General features: G+C 45.0%; 1 protein-coding gene across 3 annotated transcripts in view; it reads right to left on the bottom strand.

Annotated features, from left to right (window-relative positions):
* Positions 1-21,844, bottom strand: part of REV3L (REV3 like, DNA directed polymerase zeta catalytic subunit) — a 948,974-nt gene that overhangs the window by 6,713 nt on the left and 920,417 nt on the right. For all 3 annotated transcript variants that reach the window (XM_069234598.1, XM_069234599.1, XM_069234601.1), the window contains exon 31: positions 19,646-19,852. In XM_069234598.1, the coding sequence (XP_069090699.1) occupies positions 19,646-19,852 (207 nt within the window). The remainder of the gene's footprint in view (positions 1-19,645; positions 19,853-21,844) is intronic.

The raw sequence follows: 21,844 nt of genomic DNA, 5'->3' as shown, positions 1-21,844 counted from the left end.
CATTAATTGTTGCGGCTGTAACTATAACACAGAAAGACATGTAACATCTTCTGCCCTAGTCCCTTTCCTTGCTCTTCCTAACCCCGAGAAGCAGCCCAATAGCACTGTAACAATACACGTTAACATTCCATTCACAGTACCCGGCTCTAGCACATGGAGCAGGTCAGTGTGTCGGTGAGCTACGTGCTTCCACTGCTTTGATGCAGGGGCTCGGCGGCCTCCTTTGAGGAAGCAGCACCCCCCAGACCTCACAAGTTTGTTTCTGCTCCTTGCTTTGGCTGCGTTAAACAGACACGAGCTGGCTGTAGGAACTCTACACCTCTTACCCTTACTCCTCAGCTCTGCAACTTTTAGGGACTGGGCCCTGTCATATTTTTGGTTCCTGAATTACATCAGGGGCTGTTTGCTGTAAGTGTTGTAGAGCCCAGGCACGGCAGCTGCCAGGCTTCCTTCCTCAGACACTACCCACTTTCAGAGCCTGCTCACTGGAGACAGGTGTATTAAATGCCTGGGGGCAGGGCAGGGACCAGGAAGGACCACAGTCACAGGCGTGGACAGCCCATTCATCAAGCTGTCCACCATGGTTAAATGTTAAGCAGCAGACTCTGATAAGTCAAATGATATAGGAGAGTTTGTTTCTAGCTCCACATTGAGTGCACAGGTTTGTGATTGAGTGCGAACATGTAGACAGGCGTAAGTGAGCACGGACTGTATACACAAAGTGTTTCTGTGCTTTAAGGACAGAAGGTTCTACTACTTAACACAATATATTTTAATTGTGTAAGGCTGTTTTGCTGCTTGGTACAAGTACCATCAAAATAAGGCCTTGAAGCTTCCATTCAGGGAACACTCAGTTGCCTCCATGTATTTTAGTGTTCTATAAATTCACATGTTATAGTGCTGTACCACAAATTGTTTTGCCTCTGAGCACTCCCTACCAAACTAAGGAAGTGATGGCACAGGTGTTAGACAACATTGTCATTCCACTCCCTTCTGAAGGTAATGCGGCACTGATGTGCATTCAAAATGCATTGTAAGGGAGAATGATGGGGGTGCTGTTTGGTGTAAGAATCATTTTCTCAAACCAGGATAAAAGCCATGCCACTGAAGTGCATCTGTGTGGATGAATTTGGTGGCTGTTGTATGGCGAGGTGAAACAAAACATGTGTTTTTCTTGTCTATCTGCCTTTTATAATGCATTGTTAAAGTGCACAAACTGGACAAGAAGGTGTTTTAAAATTGGTATTGTTCTTTGTTAGGTCGAGCTGTAGATGTACACACTGAGCACTGGCTGGAGGTTTGGACAATCCACTCCCATACAGCACTAAGGCAGCAATACTTGGGTGACTAAAACACTGTCTTTAATCAAATACTTCAGCTGAAGCGTAATGTAACGAGCCTCCTGTGCTGTGAAAGCAGAGCTGGGCAGACAGCTAAATAATCCTTTCTGCCAGGGTATCCACAGCCTGAAAGAAGTGCAAATGTGTGCAACGAGTTAATTTGCAAATGTTTAGAGTAATCTGCAAATGTAAAGGACAAGCCCGTACTGGCTTTAACTGGTCGAATCACTCAAAGCCTTATGATGAAAAAGATTTATTATTTTTTAGTTGTAGTGCAAAGAGTTAATAACTGAGCTGTCAAGTGTGTGCTTTCAACTTAACATGTATTTATATAGCGCTTACTATCCCTGGCTAGGTGTTCAAGGGATATCTATGTAAAAAAAAAAAAAAGGCATTATGTACAGTCTGGGTATTATTAAAATCTATATTTTGAAAGCACCATTTTATCTTCAATCTTTTTGTGCATTTTGTAGCAGTCTATTATACCACATGTAATGTAAGTTTTAAATTATAACTTACATATTCGCATAGACTCTGAACTCATAGCGTAAAATATACACAAGTTACTATTCTCCAGTGCATCAACCAAGATTTAATTCTGTTTCCTGAGGCAAGCATGTATTCCTGAATCAGCATGCATGACCCAATGTTCAGTAATTGCATAGCTCTTCAATCCTTGACAGCAGAGCACGTACGGTAATATCCTGCATGGCTAAACATAAAAGGTCCCAAAAGCGAGACCTATTGGCTATGCCACTGCTTGTTTTCAAGTCCCAGGACCACAGCTGGAGCATCTGTCACTTCAATGCATTTACTGCAACAGGCACAGTGGGAGCCGTAAGCAAAGATAAGATGGAAATAGAGGGAATGGGGGAGATTAGAGAGAGAAGGTGGAAGAGAAAGAGCAAATAAACAGAAAATGGATAGAAAGCAACAGAGTTGGGAAAAGGGGGGGCAGGTTTGAACATTTTTGCCAGGGCTGCCTTTGATTCCCAGTCCTGTTCTGGCCAGGAGATGAAGAATCATGTTGGTTTAAAAGTTTAATTATTTCATAATCTTCCATACAAAATGGCCTTCATGCACAAGCTCAACAAGAAAGGCAAACAGTGAGAACATTGACAAGTGCAATGAGGTCAATGGATCAGGATGTCAAGTCAGATAAGTGGTAAAGCATGTTCAGCCACGTGACAAGTTTCTAAGTTACAAGCACTACGCTATGAAATTGATGCAGGTTACGTGTGTGTGGTTGGGTTACAAACAGCATTGAGTATAGTTAGTCCAATCAGTCGTCTGTTGGTGACAAAGGAAAAGGTTACTTCTAACAGAGCCTGAAGCTTGCAGTGTTGCAGATTCATATGCTATGCACTCTTCTGTCACCTAGCGTAGGGTCTGAAATACTACAAAGGGTTTTTCTAGGAAGACGCAGATTTTGGGTTAATGGCTGTGAGTCATGATCAAGTCTCCTGAAACCCACAATGCATAGGAAGTTGGAACCATCCCTCTCCTTTAGATTATTTTGCACTCCCTCCCACAAGAAACCATGTCTGTTTGCTGTGGTGTAAAGACATACTTTATTGTTTAAGTCTCTAATCTACTATCAAAAAGGCCAGTGTACAGTTTCCCAAGTGTAAAAGTACAAACTAACCAGCTACACTGTTTCGGAACAGTGTACCTGGTTAGTTTGTACACCTAATTTACTATCTTCATGCTCAGGGGAGGTGAACAGGTCCCTATGGAGCTACGACACTACATGCTACAAATGGAGTATTAAATGTCAGCAATGTTTGCTGTTTACAGCATCTGTAGTGGTATATCATATGTTGTGCACTGACTAAAGCATTACCCTCTACCTCCAAACCTGTGGTTTGTACAGAGCAGTAGTAACTGAATTAAATAAAGTCTTATACACAGTGCAACTTGCTTGTGTCCGTTTTTTTTTTTTGTACGACCAACATAGTAGTGACTGATAAATGTCTGACATCTACGTTGCTGCATGCATATGTCAGGTAATGGGATGTTGCCCAAGAACACCATTTTTATGAGTGGAATGCACGCACAGAGAATGTAGAAAGGTGCAGTTTATTTGTATGTAATACATCTGTGTTTATCTAATCAGCTATCCAGCAATGGCTGCTTTGAAAAACAGATGACCCTCATGCATAATCTGGGAAGAGGTTTTCAGTCTTTGCTTTTCCTAGTTTTCTGTAATTGAAGTGCACAAGTGCCCTTTTCAGGTTGAAGCCTACCAGACAGACCAGCTGTCTGGTTTGCTATCGACCTCTTGGGGACATTCACAAATTTCCTTGGGAATGCATTACTCCTGTTGCTCATCATCGGCTTTATGGTTTGTAACTCATTTTCTGGCTTTCTAGTTTCTGGCTTTATTTGTTTAAGGCTGTCCAGGTTGAGTTTGTCCCTCCAATGGAGCAAAGACCTTTTCACACCAGCTCCCCTTGTATTCTACTACGAGTGGTCCTTTATTTAAACATGCCTGTAAATCTTGTTCTCATTTTGTCACAATTGTTGTGCATTCAAAGACTGAGGTAAAATATTGGCTCTGTCTTCCGAGGGAGATTCGAGTTTACTTTTCTTTCTCCAACTTCAAAGTGAGAACATTTGTGTGACAATCTTGCTTGATACTGGAGGTAGGAAAGGTTTTTTTTGTACCCCGTGATAACATGTAAATAAACTGTGCAAATATTTCAGAATTTATCAGAATTAGGAGCACAAAGTAAGCACATTTTTGTTAATTCTGAAGTGTGCTGGAAACAATTTAATATGATCAAAACAAATCATTACACCAATGTAATTTCCACACATTACTGTTTGTGCGCTGTATAGTTTTATTAGTAAAACTGTATGTCTGTGCAAATGTAATGGTTATTAAAACTGAAAATATTGTTGTTTGTAATGGCAATGTGTAATGGCACTATGCATAATCCACTCTACACCACTCCACTGTATACCACTTCTATTCACTGCACTCTACTCTGCTTCACCCCACTCCACTCTGTACCACTCTACTCTATGATGTTCTACTCTACACTTCTGCATTCTTCGCCACTCCAATCTTCTCTGCAAAACTCCACTCTATGCCACTCTACGCTCTATGCCAATACATTCTACGCCAATGCACTTTATACTGTAAAACCTAACTCCAAGCCCCTGCTTTCTCCGCCAATCCATTGTATGCAACAATAATCTACTCTACACCACTTTACTCTACGCCACTCTAAACCATTGCACTTCACCCCTGCACCACTCTACACCACTGCACTCCACCCCTGCACCACACTATTATACACCACTTCACTCTATTCTGAAACAATCTACACTATGCCACTCCACCCCACACCACTGCACTCTACACCACCTCACTCTACACCATACCACTGTACTCCATGCCGCTCTACCCTGCCATATTGTACTCTCCGCCACTGAACTCTTCATCACGGAACTCTGCACTACTGAACTTTTTGCAGATGACTCTACTCTGCATCACTGCACTCTACGCCACTACACTATGCATCACTCCTCTGCGCCACTCCATCCTGCACCCCTCTATACCACTGCACTCTCAGCACCACTCCATTTTTCGCCACTCTACTCTGCACTCTACTATGCACCACTCTAATCTGTCACTGCATTCTACGATGCTGCATTGTATGCCACTGAATTCTATGCTATCGCACTCTACGCCAATGCACTATAAACCAGTTCACTCTACTTTATGGCACTCCACTCTACAGCATTCCACTCTATGCCACTCCCCTCTGCAACACTTCACTGTATTCCACTCTACTCTGTACTACTCCATTCTGTGCCACTGCACTCTACACCACTATACTCTACGACACTCTCCTCTGTAACACTGAAGTCTATGCCACTCTACTCTGTACTGCTGCATTATGCCACTGCACTCTACTTTACTATACTCTGTATCACTCTACTGTATGCCACTGCACTCTATGCCACACTACTCTGTACTGCTGCATTCTGAGCTACTGCACTCTACACCACTATACTCTGTATCATTCCACTTTATGCCACTGCTTCTACGACTCTCTCCTCTGCAACACTGCACTCTACTCCACCATACTCTACTACTGAATTCTGTGCCACTGCACTATACACTACTATACTCTATCACTCCACTCTGCACCACTGCCCTCTGCAGCACTTCACAACACTAATTCTAATCTGCACTACTCTACTATGCACCACTCCATGCCACTGCACTTTACGCCACAGTACTCTATGCCACTCTAGTCTACTCTGCACCACTGCACTTTACTATGCAACACTCTTATCTATGCAAATGCATTCTATGACGCTGCATTGTACGCCCCGAAATTCTATGCCACTCCACTCTACAACAGTCCACTCTACTCTATGCACTCCAATGCACGCCACTCTACTTGACTCCACTGTATGCCTCTTCAATACACAACACACTCTGCCACTCTGCTCTGCAACACTCTACTCCACTTTTCGCCACTCCATTATACAACACTCCACGCCTATCTCCTCTACGTCACTTTCAGCCATGCTGAACAGCAGCCTCGCTGATAAACAACATGGCTAAAACAAATCAGCAAAGCCAGTAGCTCTTGCATAGGTGAGACCTATTGGCTTTGCCAATGCTTGTTACATTAAGTATGTGCACTGAGCTTTCTCCCACATTCTGTGGACTGCAAAACTATGGTGGCAATAACTGTTTGGTTTATGTTAAAAGATGACAAATTTTTTTAGAATCTCTGGGTATGTATGTGCTATTGTCCCATCCTGCCCATCTGTCCACTAACAAAGCCTGTAATTTACGGACTTGTTGTGGTGATGTAAATCTCACCAAGAAGACACCCATCCAAATAAGATGCTTCATAGCATAGGAGCACGAAGGTTCAAATTGCTGCCCTATAAGACTAATAAGGACAATGTTTAAATCCCATGAAGGAGCTGGTATAGGACTTCAGGTGCTTTTTTTCTTTAAGGCCCTCCATGAACATGGTAAGGACTGGTATTTTAAAGACAGATGAACAAGTTACTTACCTTCGTTAACGCCTTATGTGGTAGTAACTTTATCTAGCCCAGATTCCTTACCTTAGAAATATACCCAGGCGCCAGACTGGATCTGGATTTTTTTTGTGAGCAGTACCCCTGCTCAAAGTTAGGTGGCCTTGTTTGGCGCTGAGCAGCACCATGTGCTGTGGAAATGAGGTGCATGGTGCTTATTTAGGCACCACCCTAGTGCGCTGGCGTTGGTATCATTTTCACGAATTTCCACATCAGAAGCAGTGACCCATGAAGAACACTGACCACTGGTGAGTGGAGCTATGGCACTGAAAAGGGGAAACATCCCCTAACTCTAAAATCAGTTTGTGGAGAGGATGGTTGGGCCAGTAAGGAATCTGCAGCTAGTTAGTGTCTCTACCAGATAAGGCATACCCGAAGGTAAGTAACTTGTTCATCTGATTGACTTGTCCTTACCTTAGAATAGATACCCAAGCAATAACTTTCCAGAGGTGGGTCTGCAATTATGATTTAAATCAGAAAGCCCTGATGGACTGACAAGGCAAAGTCCCTATCCCAACAGACTTGACTGGCCAGGCAGCAATGTTTAATGAATCTGTACAGCGAATCCCACGCTGAGGCCCGGAGGATATCCAGGATAAGAACGGCATTTGCTCTAGTGTAATGAGCAGGCAAGTCCTTTGGGGGTTGCTTCTTCACCAATGAGTAGCAGGTCTTAGTGCAGAGTACGATCTATTGGGAGCTGGTATGCTTCTGCACAGCATGGCCCCAGCATATCCCACAAAGAGTTGATCGCCCACATGGAAAGATTTTGTACAGTAAAGGTAGAACAACAAAGCTCTTTTTCAGTCCAGCCGCTGGAGTCTGTACTCTCCTTCAGAGGAATGAGGCTGAGCGTAAATGGTAGGCAGTGATGGACTGGCTTGTGTGGAATGGGGTGTCTATCTTCAGCAAGAAGTGGGCTTAAGTCCAAAGGACCAGCTTGTATGGAAAGAAATATACATATGGAGGCTGAGGTGAAGGCACCTGCAGTTCACTGATGCTCCAGGACAATGTAATTGACACCAGAAAGGGTGTCTTGATGGAGAGAAGCCTAAGAGGACAGCCATGAAGCGACTTAAAGGGAGTGCACATCAGAAAAGCAAGAACCAAATTAAAGTCTTATTAAACCATTACGAATGGAGTTAGTGATAACGTGCTGGAGACCTTGAAAGAACCTATTTACAAAAGGGGACTTTAAGAGGGAAGGTTGATCTAGCAGCCGCAGGAAAGTGGAGATTGCAGGTAAATAAGGTAGGATAAACAAAGTGACTTGAGAAATGGGGGCAGGTAGGGGGGTCAACCTGTTTGGCAGTGTACCATGCCACAAACTTGTGCCAACGGCTAGCATACATGCTCTTGGTGGAGGGACACTGATCTGCCAAGATAACATCACAGACTTTGAATGTAAAGTCAAAAGCTGTCAACTGCTGCCACCCAATCTCCACAAATGAAGGTGGAGAGTTGACAGGTTCGGGTGAAGAACCCTCTCCTGCTGCTGCGACAGAAGATCCTCCCAAAAGGGCAGCCTGATTGGGGGACTGATGGCCATGCTGGACAGCTTGGCATATCAGACTGTTTGAGCACAGTCGGGAGTCAGAAGGATAACTTGAGCTTGTCTGTTTCTGATCTTCTCAAGAACTCTGGGCAGGAGTGGTATGGGCAGAAACACGTACAACAGGCTGGAATTCCACTCAAGACAAAAAAAGTCTCTGATAGCCACCTTGGAAACTCCAGCATGGAGACGTGCTAATATTGTGCATTCTCGACAGAGGTGAATAGAGCTAACCAAGGATCTACTCTCTGCTGAAAGGGACCTTGCACTACCTCTGGATGGAGGCGCCATTCATGATCTGCTAGGCATCTTTGGCTGAGTTTGTCTGCTCTGGCATTCAGAGGTCCCACCAAGTGTTGAATCAGCAGTGAAATACCTTGATGTTCCAGCCAAGTCCAGAGACGCACAACCTCTTGCCAGAGGAGTCCACGATCCCACCCGGCCCGGTCTGTTGCAGTACAATATGAGAGTGGTATTCTTCGTGAACACCTGCACCAGTCATCCTTTGATGGAGGGTAGAAAGGCTTTGGATGTCAGTTGGATCTCTTGGAGCTCCAACAGGTTGATGTGGAGTATGGGTTCTGCCAGAGTCCTCTGATCTCCACCTCTCCCAGATGGCCGCCCAACCCCAGGAGTTTTGCGTCTGCTGCTACTGTTAAATCTGGTTGGGAAAGGGACAGGGGTCTGCTGCTGACCCAATTGCGGTTTGTTAACCATCACTGAAGATATTTAGCAGTGCTCTATGAGACAATGTTGGAGCGATTCCCCTGATGCTCTGCCCACTGGAACTTCAGGTTCCACTGCAGAGCCCGCATATACCAGTGAGCATGCGCCACATGTAGTATGCAGGAGGCCATGAGGTCCAGCAGGCTCTGAATCAGTGTCACCAAAATCCAGGATAGAAGCTGAAACATAGATATCATAGCCTGAATATCATGGACTCGCCATTTGGGCAGATAATCCCAAAACTGCACCATGTCCCAAACAGCCCAAAAGAGAGCATTTGAGAAGGGGATCATGTGCGACTTTGGCCTGTTCATAGTAAACCTCAGCGAGTGCAGGAGGTCCTCCATAGTCTGGAGGTGGGTCAAGACTTGCTGGACAAGCTCACCTTCAACAGTCAGTCGTCCAGATAGGGGAAGACTGGTAACCCTGATCTCCGCAGATGAGCTGCAACAACCACCATCACCTTGATGAACACCCAAGGGGCGCTGGTATAGCCAAAGGGAAGCACTGTGGGCAGGCAGGAGCGGGATGTGGAAGCCTGTGTCCTGCAAGTCCAACACTACGATCCATTCTCCTGGGTCCACAGCCAAAAGGACTGGAGCGAGCACAAGCATTTTGTAGCAAGATGGCTCTGTATACACTATACCAAAGTAAGCTATAGTGTGCACAGAGTCCAGTGGATCCCCAGAGGCTAAAGTAGATAATACTAATGCTCTCTTTTGTGGTAGTGTGCTCGAGCAGTTAGGCTTATCAGAGGGTAGTGCAAAGCATTTGTTGTGTACACACAGTCGAAAAATGAGGCACACACTCCATGACTAACTCCAGGCCAATATTTTTATATAGCAAAAATATACTTTGCTACTTTATTTCTAGAACCCAAAAGGATCTTTGTTGCAGGTAAGTACAGTTTTAAGTTTGTATCACGCTTATATATCAAATGTACTTTGTTTAGGTTTTGCAGATAAAACGGTTTATTAGTAAGTAATACGTTTCAATTCCAAAATAGATACTTAGTGCAATTTCTCATAGCAAGCAATGCAGTCTTAGGGGAGGAAAAGTGTTGACACAGTTTACAGGTAAGTACTCGACTTACGATCCCAGTCTTCGGGGAGCAAGGTTCAAGTTGACACCAAAAACACACAACCAGCGTCACAAGGCCGAGCGGGTGCAGAGGTCAAAGTTGTTGTTGTGTTTTTAATGGAATCCTATGGAGCCTGGAGGCACTCGGAAAGAAACAGATTGAATGTAAACTCCTGCGAATTCAGGGCACAGACCTGGGGGGTTTAGAGGAGTACTGGGGAGGCCACAGGTCAACACCAAACACAGACCCTCAGCGACACAGGGGTGCCGTGCAAACACAGCTCGAATGCCCAAGGCTTTTTAATGTGGGAACCCCTGGGGCCACAAAGATGCTGCAGGCTAGGTCCAGGGAGTTGGCCGCCGAAAACAAAAGGCCGGACAAGTAGGTCAGCAACCCGCTGGATGTTGCTAGACTGTCAGATTCCCCAAAGCCAGGGGGCTGCGGATGCAGGAGTACCTTTACCTTTGGGCGACAGAATCTTCGTTGGATCCGGTCAGGGGAATTCTCTGGATTTAGGCTGCAGGTGTTGTGGTGTTGGCCAGGAGACCTTCTCTGGACCAATGGTCTACCTGGACTCGGGCCGTGGGTGTCGGATGCAGAGTGGGCAGGACTTGTGGATCCAGGGAGGCTCTGGAGTCCATTTGGAAGGTTTCTTGTGGACAGGGCTGTTGTCCTCTGTAGTTCTTGGTCCTCTGGTGAGCAGGCAATCCTCTGTGGGTTTGTATAGGTTGCCGGTCCTACAGGATGAGGTGTCTTTTTGTGGCAGGATTTCTGACACTGCAGACAGGCTGGTAGGGCTGGGGCTAAGTCATTTGTTGTCTGGTATCTTCACTGCTGGAGAGACTCTTTAATCCTTCTTCTTAAGGTCGCCAGGAATCTGAAGAGCAAGATTTAGGTGCATATTACAGGGGTTGGGGTACAGTCCCCAGTGGCTACTGTCCCTGAGGATGGCTACACCCTTTCTGTGCCCACTCCCTTTAGGGAACGGGGCACATTCCTAACTCTATTGGCTAATACCTCCAAAGCAAGATGGAGGATTCTGCCTGGAGGGGTTCACCTCTGCTCTGGACACCTTAGGGGTACCAGCTTGGGTGGACCCACCTTCTGGTGTTCACTATTGGTCCGAGGGGGAGGGAATTATTTTTGGGAATGCTGTGTGTGTGTGTGTGTGTGTTTGGGTGGGGGTTGGGAAGGGGGTTTTTCAGGCGTGGGGGGTGCTCTGGGTACTGCCATCTCCCTGGGGCTTAGAATGTATATGCTGTGGTTGGGGGGCTGCGTTCCCCCGCTGCCTGGGGATCACCTTCTCCCCAGGGCGTTATGACAGGTTGGGGGGGAGGGGGTACAGCGGCACCCGGCACCCCTATCGCGCCCCCGGGAACACCACTACTGGAGCAAAATGTAATTTATTTACAGGGGGCGTGCAGCACCCCGCCTCCCCCCACTGCCCCTGGGACCACCACCTCTAGGGCTTTGCTTTAAATATATACAGGGGGGCCCATCACCCCTAGGCCAAACTTAAAAAGTGAATGGGGTTACTTTGGGACCACCGCGCACCGAGGACCACCACCCCAGGGCTATGTAAACATTGGAGGAGGGCTGTGCTGCCCCCCCTTGTGGAGCCTCTGATGGCCCAGGAGACCGCCATCCCCCAGAGCCCACCCCTGGGACATAGCTGCAGGCCAAGTCTTGCGGGCAACCTCCCCTGCGCACGGGTGAAGGCCGTTCTAGGTGCAAGGTTGGGTGCTTAAAGAGGGCTGGCCTCTGGCCAACCACCGTTGCACATGGCTGAAGGTAGCGGTGGTTGGATAACGTATAGTAATGAAAATTACTATACGTTTAAAAAAAACATAGAAATTAACTGAAAAAACAAAGGTTACAGGGATGCTATAGTTAGGCAATAAAATAAAAAATAAAAAAACATGGAAATTCACTTAAAAAAAACAAATTTGTGCCCTAGGGTAACTATAGGGTAACTATAACTTGCGCCCTCGCCGTGCACATTACCCCACAAATTTGATGAAAAAACTGTGCATGGCAAGGGCGCATGTTATAGTTACCTTAGGGCACGAGTTATAGTTACTAGGGGTAACTCTAACTCTCACTGGTGAATTTCTATGATTTTGTATGTTTAAATTGTGAGCAGTGGATGGGTCAGTAAGGAATCCACAGGTAGGTTGTTCGACATGCCGTAGCAGATCTTTATGCAGAGGTCCACCCAGACAAAGGCCTCTTGTGCACAGCCTTGCCTTTCATCTTTCCTATGTAGCTGACAAACAACTGATCGTTGAGCCGGAGATCATGTGTCCTGTCAATACAGAAGCTCACAGCCCTTATAGGGTCCAAGCAATGAGCCTTTCCCCCTCATTTGATGGCTGGGGAGGAGGATAGAAAGTAAGAAGGGAGACAGCCTGGCCCCAGAGGAACAGAGTTCCCTGGTTCTCAATACCAACTCACCTGCATCGAAAGTCGGGAAAGCAGGCTTCAAACCTAATGCTTGGAGTTCACTTACACATCAAGCTGATGTTATAGCAACTAGAAAAACACATTTGAACATAAGTAATCTTAAACGACAACTATGCAAGCGTTCAAATGGCGTACCCATAAGGTAAGTGAGTACCAAATAAAGATCCCACTGAGGCATAATGAACGGAGTGGGAGGAAATGTATTAGTAAGTACCTAGATAAACCTTAGCAGTATATGTGACTTAAACAGGGAAAGTTGGTCAGGCAAACAAAGGAAAGATGAAAGAGCAGACAAATAGTGCTTAACTGTTGCAACTGCACAACCTTGCTGCACAAGGGAAAGCGCAAAACTTAAAAACGTAAGGGATCAACAGAATTTTCTTCACTCTACTTTACAAACTTAGCCTGTCTGCCAGTGTACAGTGACTTGGTGGAGCGTCGCCTGGCAGATAAAATAACACCCAACACATCAGGGGGAAGGAACACAGGGCTCAGGCTGCCCTGTTCAATCTCCAGGTATGTAGTGCAGGCTCTGGAGGTGGCAGCGTAGAACCTGCCCCTGCAAGAGTCTTTCCTGTGAGGGAGATAGAGCAGAGAGCACAGAGAGGTGAAGAAGGTCGGTGTACCATACTTGTCTATCTGAGGGGTCTTTCATAGCCAGAAGATGTGAAGCACCACCTCCGGATGGAGACATAATTTGTGATTGGCTAAAAAATTCCAGTTGAGACTCTCTGCACATTATGTTCAGAACTCCAGCCAAGTGACTTGCTATTGATGTAAATATGATGGTCTTGAGCCCAGGACCAGAGTTGTAGAGCCTCTCTACGGAGAAGACACAACCCTACACCTCCCTGTTCATGTACCACATTGTGGTAGTATTGTCTATTAAGACCTGCACTGACTGAGCACAAATGGAAAGTTTAGAAAGTACTTTTTAAGTACCTGAAAGTGAATCTCCCATTCATGTGTCTGTTGGTGGGTCCTGCTTAGGAGATCCTCTAGCTGATTGCGTATTCCTGGAATGTATTCTGCTAACAGATGAATGTGATTGAGGATTGCCCATTTCCATATTGTTTGGGGTAAAGGGGACAGTTGAACGAATGTGTCCCGCCTTGTTTTTTGAGGTAATACATGGTGGTCATATTGTCTGTTTTTATCAGAACAATCTTGTGTTTGAGAAGGGGTTGAAACGCTTTTAGGGCAAGGAACACAGCTAATAATTCTAAATGGTTTATGTGTAACTTTTTCTGTTTCGAATCCCATTCTCCTTGAATGGTAAGGCTATTGAGATGAGCTCCCCAACCTATCATTGATGCATCTGTTGTTATTGTGCTCTGAGGCACAGGGTCTTGAAATGACCGCCCCTTCATTAAATTGCTGAGATTACACCATTGGAGGGACTTGTGCGTTTGGCGGTACACCAACACTAGATCTTGCAACTGACCCAGTGCTTGAGACCATTGTTGTGAGAGGCACTGTTGTAGTGTCCTCATGTTGAGTCTTGCATGTGGTACTATTCCTATGCAGGATGCCATAATTCCTAGTATTCTCATCATAAATCTTACAGTGTATTGTTGATTTGGCTGTATTTGTGGTATGAGATTTTGGAAAGCGTGTATCCTTTGTGTATTTGGATATGCTAGGGCTCTTTGTGTATTTAAAATAGCACTAGGTAAGGCTGTACCTGTGCTGGCTGAAGACGAGATTTTTGGTAGTTGAGAGTGTGTATGTAAGGTCTCTATTACGTATTGAGTGTGTTGTTGGCACTGTATAAAATTGCTTGATTTTATTAGCCAATCGTCTAGATAGGGAAAGACATGTATGTGTTGTCTTCTTAGGTAGGCTGCTACAACTGCTAGACATTTTGTGAATATCCTTGGAGCTGTTGTTATGTCGAATGGTAGAAATTTGAACTGATAATGTTTTCCTGCTATGACAAACCTGAGGTATTTTCTGCGAGCTGGATGGATGGGTATATGGAAATACGCATCTTTGAGGTCTAATGCAGTCATGTAATCTTGTTTTTGTAGTAAGGGGATGACGTCCTGCAGAGTTACCATGTGAAGGTGTTCTGACAGGATATATAGATCTAGAGATCTGAGGTCTAGGATGGGCCTGAGAGTGCCATCGTTTTTGGGAATAAGGAAGTATAGTGAGTATACTCCTGTTCCTTGTTGAGAATGTGGGACCAATTCTATTGCTTGTTTTAGCAGTAGCGGTTGCACTTCTTGTTGTAATAGAACATTGTGTTCTGGGGACAGCCTGTGTTAATGTGGAGGAATGTTTGGAGGGGTAGAAATACATTCTAGGCAATAGGCATTGCGGATAATTGACAACACCCAATGGTCTGTGGTAATGTTTTGCCAATGGGAGTGGAATTGCTGCAGTCTTCCCCACACAGGAGAGGTGTGGGGTTGAGGGATGGTAAATAAGTCACTGTTTATATGGTGTACCGGCTTGTTTTGAGGTTTGGAACTTTCCTCTGTTTCTAAAATATTGGCCTCTGTAAGCCCCTCTAAATCCCCCTCTCTGGTATTGCTGGTGTCCTTGCTTTGCCTGGGAGGTAGAAGTCCCGGTGGATTGTGGCTTGAATCCTCCTCTAAACTGTTTCCTGCGAAAGGAGCCTCTATACGGTGTTGTGTATAATACTCCCATTGCTTTGGCCGTTTGAGTCTTTCCTCAGTTTTTCTATGACTGTATCGACTTCAGGGCCAAACAAATGCTTTTTATCAAAAGGCATGTTGAGTACTGCCTGCTGGATTTCGGGTATAAAACCAGAAGAACTTAGCCATGCCTGTCATCTTATAGTAATGGCAGTATTGACACGCCTGGCTGCTGTTTCTGCAGCATCAAGGGCAGACCATATCTGATTACTGCTAATAGCCTGACCCTCTCCTCTACAATCTGCTGTGCCCTTTTCTGATGTTCCTTTGGGAGATGCTGTAGGAGTTCTTGCATCTTGTCCCATTGGGCTCTATCGTAACACGCTAGCAGGGCTTGCAAGTTTGCAATTCTCCTTTGGTTGGCCACCTGTGTGGCCACTCTCTTGCCAGCAGTGTCAAATTTCCTATTCTCCTTTTCAGGGGGAGGAGCATCCCCTGACGCATCCCCAGCCGCACTCACAACCAGAGTCTTGAGGAACTTGGGGCCAGATGTAGCAAGGTCAAATTTTGCGAGTTGCAAATTGCGAGTCAGTCCGACTCGCAATTTCAACTCACAAAATTGTATGCAGAAAGGTGTCTAAGACACCTTCTGCGACTCGCTATGGGGTCACAAAGACCCACCTCATGAATATTAATGACGTGGGTCGCAATTTGCGACCCCATAGCGAGTGCCTGCACTCACAGGGATGGTGGCCTGCTGGAGACAGCAGACCTCCATCTCTGTAACTGCTTTTTTAATAAAGCAGTTTTTTTTTTGTAATTGCAGCCCGTTTTCCTTAAAGGAAAACGAGTTGCAATATAGAAAAAAAATATGAAACCATTTGGTTTCATTTTTTCGAGTAGGCTGTGGTTCACTGGACCACTGCCTGCTCTGAAAAAATATTTTCAGCGACATTCACAAAGGGGAAGGGGTCCCGGGGGACCCCTTTCTGTTTGCGAATGAGTTACCATCCACTTCAAGTGGGTGTTAACTGCGAATTGCTTTGCGAAAGCTTTCGCGGTCACAAAGCAATTCTGCATCACGGTGCGAGTCGCAAATAGGAAGGGAACACCCCTTCCTATTTGCGAGTCTGATTCACATTTTGCGAGTCAGTACCGACTCGCAAAATGTGAATCAGCATCGCAATGGCCGTTTTGCATGTCGCAAACTGCGGTTTTCGCAGTTTGCGACATGCAAACCGGTTCCTACATCTGGCCCTTGGTGTGTAATATAATAGGGGTCTATTGGAGCAGGTTTGTATTTTTTGTCAATACGCGGAGTAATTACTCTAGCTTTGACTGGCTCACTAAATATTTGATCTGCATGTTTAACCATACCAGGTAACATAGGGAGGCATTGATATCTAGAGTGGGTGGACGATAGAGTGTTAAACAAGAAATCCTCTTTTAGGGGTTCAGTGTGCATAAGTACCCCATGGTAAGCAGCTGCCCTGGAAACAACCTGCGTGTGTGCAGTATTGTCCTCTGTGGAGAAGGCTCGGAGGGGTATAAGTCAGGATTAGGATCTGGGTCGTACAGATCCCAAGGGTCCACTGTATCACCATGTGAATACTGCGAATGCGTTGGTGAAGGTAAAGGTGGTGGAGGTGAGAAGGAAAGCTGTGGTGAACGAGGGGGAGAAGTAGGGCCAGGTGCTGGCTTCTCCTTCTGTTTATACATTTCTGCTGGTGGTTGAGCAGTGTCTAATTGTTCCTGAAAGGCCAGCTTCCTTTTGGTTTTCAGAGGAGGTGCAGTAACTATTCTGTCAGTCTCTTTGTGGAGGTGAATCCTGGATTGTCTCTCATCCATAACCTCCAGGATAGGCCGCATCTCAGTGTCCTCATCAGAAGGTCTATAAGATTGTTCATGCAGTGATTTCAAACTCTGTTTGAGATGGCTCGAAAGTCCTTGCTCTTCTGAATAAGATGATTTTTTTCAGTTCCGAAGATGGAAGCTTTTTCGGTCCCCGAAATGGAGTTGGTTGTTTCGGCTTCGAAGCAGGGCATCAAGGCTTCGACTCAGAGGAGTGAGGACGCATACTCGTGTCCAAGGCAGAACTCTTTAAAGATTTACTCGACTCCGATGTCGACGGAGGAGTGGGCTTTTTCGGTGCAGAACCCGAAGTTCGGTCGACAAGAGTCTTTTTTCAGGTCGAACCATGGCCCTCTGGTAGTGGTGTACCCAAGGATTTCAATGTTTTTTTTAATATGTGGGCATAGAGGCAGACGCACTCACATGCTGTCCAGCAGTAATAGGCCTATCCTCTTCCGATTCTTGTTCGGAGTCGGTGTCTCGGATGGAGACCGATGTCTGCGCCTGTTCTTCCTCCATGATGTCGAGATGTTCTGTACTTTTCGACGCCATTTCCAATCTTCTGGCTCTCCGATTACGCAGGGTCTTCTGGGATCGAAACGATTGTCAGGCCTCACAATCTTCTTCTTTGTGATCCGGAGAAAGACACAGATTACAAACAAGGTGTTGATTTGTGTAGGGAAATTTATCGTGGCACTGAGGACAAAATCGAAATCAGGCCCATGAGGCTTTGACGCGGTGGGCCCAAACAGGCCCGAGTCAGGCGCAGAAGGGCGAAACCTAGTTTCCGACAGTACTATCGGTTCGAGGCTATGTGGAAACGCGATCGAAACAATACCGACGATTAAGGGAGTTTTCTAAAGTTTCTGATTCGAAATCTCGGAGTGAGAGGAAACTTGTTTGAACCAGGCAGCAGAAAGAAAACAATCTAACAATGGAGTCGATGCCCATGCGTAGTATGACAGAGAGGAGTCACTCGAGCCCGTGACTCCGAAAAGAATTCTTCGAAGTAAAACAACTTGTAACACTCCGAGAATAACACCAGATGGCGGAATAATGCATAGCATGTGTATCTACAGCTACACATGCCATCAAACACACACACAGATATATAGAAGAAAAATACTCTGGAACAGGTAGAACTGAGTAGAGATCAGTGGAAACTCCCCCACACGAAGACAGTAGAAAATCTGAGGGACTGGAGCTTCTCACAGGAGTGTTGCAATCTGATTGGTTGGAACTTAAGTTTAGTCTCTTTTTAAAAAATAACTAGGTGACTATGATATGTTACTAAACTGAAGGACCTAGGGTCTTTCCAGTCTATGCTGATCATTGCACTGCTTTTCTAAGGTACAGTGGTGTTCCCATCTCAACGAAAGGGAATGATTCAAGCATGTCAATCGATGAAACATACTGGAGTACGGTAATATTCCTCATTTTATATGCTTACTTTAGCTATGACTTGCACACACACATGCACCTGCTGAGCCCAAAGGATCTTTGTAGCTAGGATATACCTACTTGTAAGAAAAATATCTTGCAATCGGGTTTTCATCAAGCCAACTAACAAAGTTGACATGCAGAAAGTGCTCTCTCATGGCTAAATTTGTAAACATGGAACCCAGAGTTCTTGGTTCTAATTCAGGCTTTGCTACCAACCCAAATAAATGTTTTTTGTGGAAACCACAGGTGCCACAGAACGTTAATGTGCTATGTTATTTAAACGTTTGATTGTGCACTGAAATAAAACAAAGTTCTATAATCCAAAAACAAGTGTTCTGCTTAATACTCACTCCACTACGTTTCTTTCCTCGGCCCTAGTAGTTTCTGATTTTTGTAATCTTGCCTTAACTATTCCCACACCACACAGTTCTATCTAAAGCACATTATATTTTAGATGCTACAACAAAATTTCTCTCCAAGTGTTCAGCCGCTCTTCGTAGAAGGCTTTTGCTATATAAAATGTTTATTAACATTTATGTATATGTTACTTCTCCACACTACCTCCATTTCCACCTGACTTTCTCGAAGACATTGAATGATGCTTGGAGTTCCATGTAGTTATCTTATATGATTCTGGTCAATCTTGTTAGCACAGTAAGATTTATTCATAAGCTCCATGTATGGGGCCATTCACCATTCTTAAAAGGAAGACAAGGGTATTTGGAGAGTTAACATAAACAATTTGGAGTGGGAACATATATCATCTTTCTTTAAGTATGGGGATTTCAAGCACAAAGCTATGTAGCATTCTACGCCAAACCCTTTACAGAGATCTATTCAATATGCGTCTAATTTCTTTCCTATGATCTCCAATAACCTATCTCAATATTTATCCTGTCCAAATTGTATTTACTTCCACTATGCCCTGAAGAGGCCATTAGGTAACATGCATTTGCTTTATGAAATTCCTTAATAAATAAATAAACTGGACAAAATTAGGGATTGTTTTATAACAAGGAAAATCTGGGCAGTCCACCAGCAGCAGTGGGGTTTAAACAAGGGTCCCCATAATTATTAAAACGATGGTCTAATTGCTCTGGGAGGACTGAGCAAAATAACTTTTTTGTCAGGCAACAAAAAACAGAAAAGAAATCACTGACACTAAGAAAGCTGAGGTTCCAGCCACAGAAACTCAAATAATCAGTCAGATGACCGAAATTACTACAACCAAGGCCAAAGACTGACCCTGGATAATAAAGTAAAATCTACTGGGAAACAAGATCTGTGGGAGTAGAAGGAAGGGACTCAGGGAAAGAAGAGATTCATGGTCCAGGAATGAGGGAAACTGACAGGAGTAGGAAAAGGAAAGAGGGCCAAAGAAGCAGCATTGATGGATAGTTGTAGAGTGACAATGGCATCGGCAGCATCTGCGTCTAAATAACATAAATATGAAGCACAAGTTTCAATTATTCCAAATCAAGACTAAAGATATTGATGTATATGAAATACATACCTTGACAAGTTGGTCCTGTTTATGTTCCAACTCTCGGATTTCTTGGTTTAGAATCACAGCTACTTGTTGGGGCTGACTCCTGCACTTGCTACAGATGCCATGCTGGGTCAGGTCATCACAGACAGGACAATGCAATGTAGTGAAATACTGTGAGATCGTGCCTTTTCGACTGTCCTCACTTCGTGCTATAGAGCATGCTTTCTGCACCTAAAATTAGCAGTTAAAAAGATATCACAAGTTTAAGAGTTTATTTTTTCAAACTTTGGAGTTCATAACAAGGACCAAAAAAGTATTCATTACACAACAAAAAAGCGTAAAACAACCTCTGCAATCCTTTTACATCAATCTACATAACTAATCTCAGCCATGCTCTTTTTGGGTATTAATTGTGCAAGATCAAAACCCTGTGCGTGTCGGACAGCTGTGAGCCTGTGCGTAGGACAGCTCCCAGCTGTCCCTGCACCCACCCATAGGGGGGGGGGGGGAGGGGGAGCACTGGCGCTTCCCCCCTGGTTTGCCCCTCTAAACCCCCCCACCAGGGATGGTAGCAGAAGTGCTTCCTCTCCCCACCCCCCCCCCCCTCTTCCAGGGTGATCCGACGGCGCATTAATGCCATCAAAATCAGCTGGGACCACGCTGGAAGCCATTTGTTCCCAGCATTGTGGAGTAAAAAGGTTAAGTATTTTCCTTCAGAGAGGTGTTGGGGCGCCAAAGAGGCATTTGTGGAATGAAAGGGTTTCCTTTACCCCTATGTCTCTTTGGAGTGCATTCCTGCTGCATGATCACGCATGGCGCCACAATCGTGCAGCAGGAATGCACACCAGACACTAGGGATTTGTTTATGTTGGTGATTTATATGTTTGGGGTGTTGCCCCTTATGCAAGACTTGTTCTCCCCTTTGGGGGGCAATACTTTGGCTGTTTCTGCCCCCCCCCTTGCAAGGGGGCAGAAGCCACTAGACACCAGGGTTTTGTGTTGGTGAGCTTTGTGTTAGCAGAGCAGCACTCCCCTTTTGGGGGATGATATTTTGGCCATTTCTGGCCTCCTTGGGAGCAGATCGGCCATATGATTTAGGCCCATTAACCCCCGCAAAGGGGGGCAGAAGCCAATACACACCAGGGATTTGTTTAAGTTGGTGATTTTTGTGTTTGAGGAGTGGTCCCTGGACAAGGGTTGCTCTGCTTTTGGGGGACAATATATTGCCCATTTCTGTCCCCTTTGGGGGCAGACGGGCAATATGATGTAGGCCTATCACCCCCCACGGGGGCAGAAGCCGCTAGACATCAGGGGCTTTTACTGAATGCAAGTTAACTGTTTTATTTCTTGTCATCATTTACATTTGTGACCGTAATGTTTTATTGCTCCGTTTTATTCTAGTGCAAAGCTTTTGATTTCCTTTCCTCTGACTCCTGCTTGCGGTTTCGCCACTTGTAGATCTGCAGTTTGTGCAGTTGCATGTGTATGGTTAAAAAAAAAATGTATGTTGTGTTCTTTTGTGTGTAATTTTCTTATGTTTTTCCTTTCTGGTGGGATATCATTGGTGTTTGCTGTATGGGTGTATGTGTGTGCAGAGAATGTGCAGGTGATCCTGAGTCTAGGTGTCTCTGTAAAGTGAGTGGAATCGTATTTGAGTACATAGGTTTTTGTGCAATGTGTACTGATTGACATTTCCATCCAGGTTACTATATGCCAATAGTTCGACTTCTATTTGATAAAGCCACACTTTGTTTATTACTTCTTTTCCACATTGTTGGGCATTGTTCCCTATTTGTCAAGTTACTTTTATCAGTAAGGATTATGGCTAGCCTCAGGATTACTGTTCAGCACGTTGTTGCCATGCTTTTTGATTCCTCATCTGACCATGATTATCAGACTGACTCTGCATCTGAGGTAGAAGAGGAAGTGCACGATTCTGGCAGTGAGTTTTCTGTCCGATAGGAATCACCTGATCATAAAGCCACTCTCACTACGGAGTAGGGCCTGTTTTAGAGGAGGACAATGATGTGCAGCAAAAGGCATTTAGAATGCAGTCTGGGGCTGTAAGTCTTCCCTTTGGCAGAACTGAACTCTGAGTTGCCCCAAACATGGTGCAGCCGGCGTTGCCTGCACTTACTGGTGGTTGCAAGGTGTAGAGTGAATACTGAAAACCTTTTTCATATAACTTTCTTTCAGTTGTTTATGGATGATGTATTTTGGATG

The sequence above is a fragment of the Pleurodeles waltl genome, chromosome 5 (genome assembly GCF_031143425.1).
Source record: "Pleurodeles waltl isolate 20211129_DDA chromosome 5, aPleWal1.hap1.20221129, whole genome shotgun sequence".
Taxonomy (NCBI): Eukaryota; Metazoa; Chordata; class Amphibia; order Caudata; family Salamandridae; genus Pleurodeles; species Pleurodeles waltl.
Note: the sequence above shows the minus strand (reverse complement) of the source record. Positions and strands in the feature narration are given on the sequence as shown.